The sequence below is a fragment of the Montipora foliosa genome, chromosome 13 (genome assembly GCF_036669935.1).
Source record: "Montipora foliosa isolate CH-2021 chromosome 13, ASM3666993v2, whole genome shotgun sequence".
Classification (NCBI taxonomy): Eukaryota; Metazoa; Cnidaria; class Anthozoa; order Scleractinia; family Acroporidae; genus Montipora; species Montipora foliosa.
In genome coordinates this window covers 3,654,418-3,657,939 of record NC_090881.1, presented here as the reverse complement: position 1 = coordinate 3,657,939, position 3,522 = coordinate 3,654,418, and the positions used below count along the sequence as shown (strand labels likewise).

General features: G+C 40.4%; 1 protein-coding gene across 1 annotated transcript; it reads right to left on the bottom strand.

Moving 5' to 3' along the window:
* Nucleotides 1–1,718: 1,718 nt before the first annotated feature.
* On the bottom strand, nt 1,719–3,059 carry LOC137981544 (uncharacterized). The gene has a single exon (XM_068828642.1). The coding sequence runs from the start codon at nt 3,057–3,059 to the stop codon at nt 1,719–1,721; it is 1,341 nt and encodes a 446-aa protein (XP_068684743.1).
* Between the last annotated feature and the right edge of the window lie 463 nt (nt 3,060–3,522).

The window sequence follows — 3,522 nt, the reverse complement described above, 5'->3', positions numbered from 1 at the left end:
ACCAAACTAATCATTTGGGAATTGATCTCTATTTTTATTCAAATACATGTACTCTCTTTTGTTTTAGTAATCCAATATGGCTGCTGGTCACGTGAGTGAAATCGCTCTATTAGTCAAGATAGGAAATTGAAAGACCCTCAGATTTTTGCTCTAACGGGTACATCTTTCAAAGATCTCCCTTTTCTATACGAAATAAGGGGAGGATTTTAAAAATTTTCTCAGCAAAAGCTGGTTTTATATAAGATCCCAGTTGTTGTTTAAGTAAATCTATTTGAGATGAGGCACTGCATGATGGCTGATACTCTGTAATAAACGGCGAGATCTTTTTGCGCGCTTTTTGTTTATTTTTAGAGCCGACATTCTTTTGCTAAAACTGACTTTAGATGAGAGCATGTTCCCAAGGCTTATGTGGATAACCCCTGTAGCGTATTTTTTGTTAGAATTGTGCGTTGTTTTCTTCAAATATTGGTTTCAGGGAAGCGTTAGTTCTGAGAAGCCATGGGGCTTAGCCTTTGAAGAGGCCTTTCCTGACCCCCAGAGGGCGACGGGAGGTAAAGTGCATGAACTCAGTGAACTGGAGAGTTTCTGTCGGTTTAAAGTGCGTGCGCACACCAAGAGTAGAATGTCCTTGTATCCTGTGAAAGGAATAAAAGATGTGAATCTCAGCCGTGAATTTTACAGTCGAATGATAGCTATTTGCTGTAGCTCTGTGAAATTGTTTACTCTTCTTTGTATCTTTTCTAAAGAAGCGGCTTGTATGGACTTTGCGTTTAAAAGTGGTTTTTCCCGTTAAACAAGAAAGAGTTTTCTTTCCAGATAACGCTCATAAATTTTTGGAGGAAGTGAGTAGGTAACGGAGGGTTATCAGTTTACGGAATATTTTATATGTCCTATATACATTGATGGACCAGGCGATTAGTAAGTCCAGTGGTAACGAAGATAATTAGACACATAGTATAGTAGAAAACCGAAAACCTCATTTTTAATGCTCAAATAATAGCACTAATTGGGACACCTTGAAGAACAGACTGCTGAAGGTGCTCCTTGGTTAAATAAAGCTTATTATTATTATTATCTCGCAGTATAAAACTTTGGAATGCTGTCCACATTATGAGTAGTATAGGGCTCATAACGTAACCTACACCACTTGAGAAGCTACAATTAGAAGTAAAAAAAGTTCGGTACGGAACCTAGTACAATTCTAATATACATAATGGTTTGAATCTATCTACTTAGAGAGCTAATTCAGAATATTAAAACATGGTGATATTATCTCTACTAAAAGCCTATTTAGAAATTTATTCAGTTTTTATACTCTCATTATCTCTTATAAACCTACACGAGGCCATCATAATCTGGTTATCTGTACTAAAAGCCTATTTAGAATCATATCAAACTCTTATGCACTATAAAAACTGCGTAGAAAATCAGTAAAATACAGATTTTGCGACAATACTTGTGTTTCTGGATTTCTGAAGAAGAAAAAAAACCTAAAATCTAGTGCCCTTAGCGCCCTAACTAAGTATTTATCTTAAATGTTCTGGCAATGTTCAAAGTGTTTGAGATGACCGACTTCTGCATCCGCTCAAGTACACCCCGCGCTCCCCCTCCAATTAGGTTCCTCACCGACTTCTCTAGATGTTTAGAATAGCCACCCAGTACGTCAATTATTATGTTGTCTGGTTCAACCCGTAACCATTGTATCTCTGCTTCAGCTCTCACATCATGTGCCCATACTTGAGTGTCTTTTCCTCATCTTTCTTGGCTCTACTCTCAATCCATGGGCAGCTCATTTCAATTGTGTAAACTTCTTTCCTCTCGTGGCTGACAAGACGCGCATCGATCCGATTTGCTCTTACTTCGTTGTGCTCTGCATAGATGGGAATATCCCAAAACGCTTCACTCGTGGTGTTCTGGTAGGCTGGTTTTGGCATCGCCGGTGAGTACCATGGTGGAACCTCTTCTATTAAACCATGCTCTCGGAGGAGCTCAAAAAACAGAATCTTCAAAGCTGAATTATGCCTGTATAGGCACTTGGTTTGTGCCTGGGAGAAACATCCAGCCAGTACATGTGCAACCCTCTCAGCTACCCTCCCACATAACCTGCATAGGACTTCACCATCGGTGGAGGTTTGCATCTTTTCCTTTGTGTAGAGCTTCGTAGGTAACAACTGTTCATATAGCTCATACATGCCCGCGATGGTATATGTAGGGCATGTAGCCCAACCTTTTAGCCAAGCAAAGCAGCTGGTTATGCTTAGGCTATCATCGTCCCATCTGATACGGAATAACTTTCCTTGCCACTTTTTGTCTTTTGCGATCTCCAAGAACTGCATCTCTTGAGATTTCTTCAGCAGATTCCCGGCTCTAACTGCAGTCACCACCTTTCCTTCCGTTGTAACACACACGGGATTTAGGATGTCAAGCTGAAGTGTGATGTTAAGTTCTTCAGCGTACTTGGTTGCTTCCTTTACAAGCGACTGGTGGCCTGATGCCATGGCGTGTTCTTCAAATTCTCTAACTGCTTCCACAGTCTGGTCCGAATTCTGATACAATTTCAGTAGCGATTTGATTTTAGTGATCTTATACTCGTGTTCGACTGATTGCAGGCCTCTACCCCCTTTCTCCCTCGGTAGATATAACAAAGAAGTTAGGCTGGCTGGGTGCTTGCCACCGTTCTCAACTATGATCTTCCGAGCTGCTCTGTCCACACCTCTTAACTCTGATAGAGACCAATATTGTGTCCACATTAAGTACCGCAGCACTGGGAGTGCATACTGATCAGTTGCCTGTACACGGTTACAATCAGATAGGGGGTTGGACCATATAACAGATATCCTGTGTAGATACTCTTTAGCCGCACACGCTAGAGCCAGCCGTTCATCTTGCCGAACGTTCTCTAGAACCCCCAGGAACTTATAGTGTTTTCCCTCCCCAAGAGCCGTGATGGTAGTTGTCTCGTCCATCCTCATACCAGACTCGTCTAGCACTTGGGCTCCCCTCTTCACCTGTACCACTGAGCACTTTTTCTGATTCCAGTGAAGGCCGATATCCTGCATCGCTCCTTTAGTTTCCTTCAGCACACGGTTCAGCTTATTATTATTATTATTATTATTATTATTATTATTATTATTATTATTATTATTATTGTTATTGTTATTGTTATTGTTATTGTTATTGTTATTGTTATTGTTATTGTTATTGTTATTGTTATTGTTATTATTATTATTATTATTACTATCATTCAAATATGGGCAAAGAATTTGCCCTTTAATGTCGTGTTATAAGCGTCATCCGAAAAATTTACCGTCAACCGTCAAAATGGCTGTTTTTTAACCATCAACCGTCAAAGGGGACCCCCCATTGAGGCCCTCTTATACGTTTTTGCGACAGACATGCCCTATTGAAGACCAAACGTATGCGGCCCCCATAGTCCACTTGAATTACTAACATATTAAGGAGCGGATTTAAGAGACCAGCTTAAGAGGAAAGTTATTAAAACCAGAGATCCGTCCACATGGA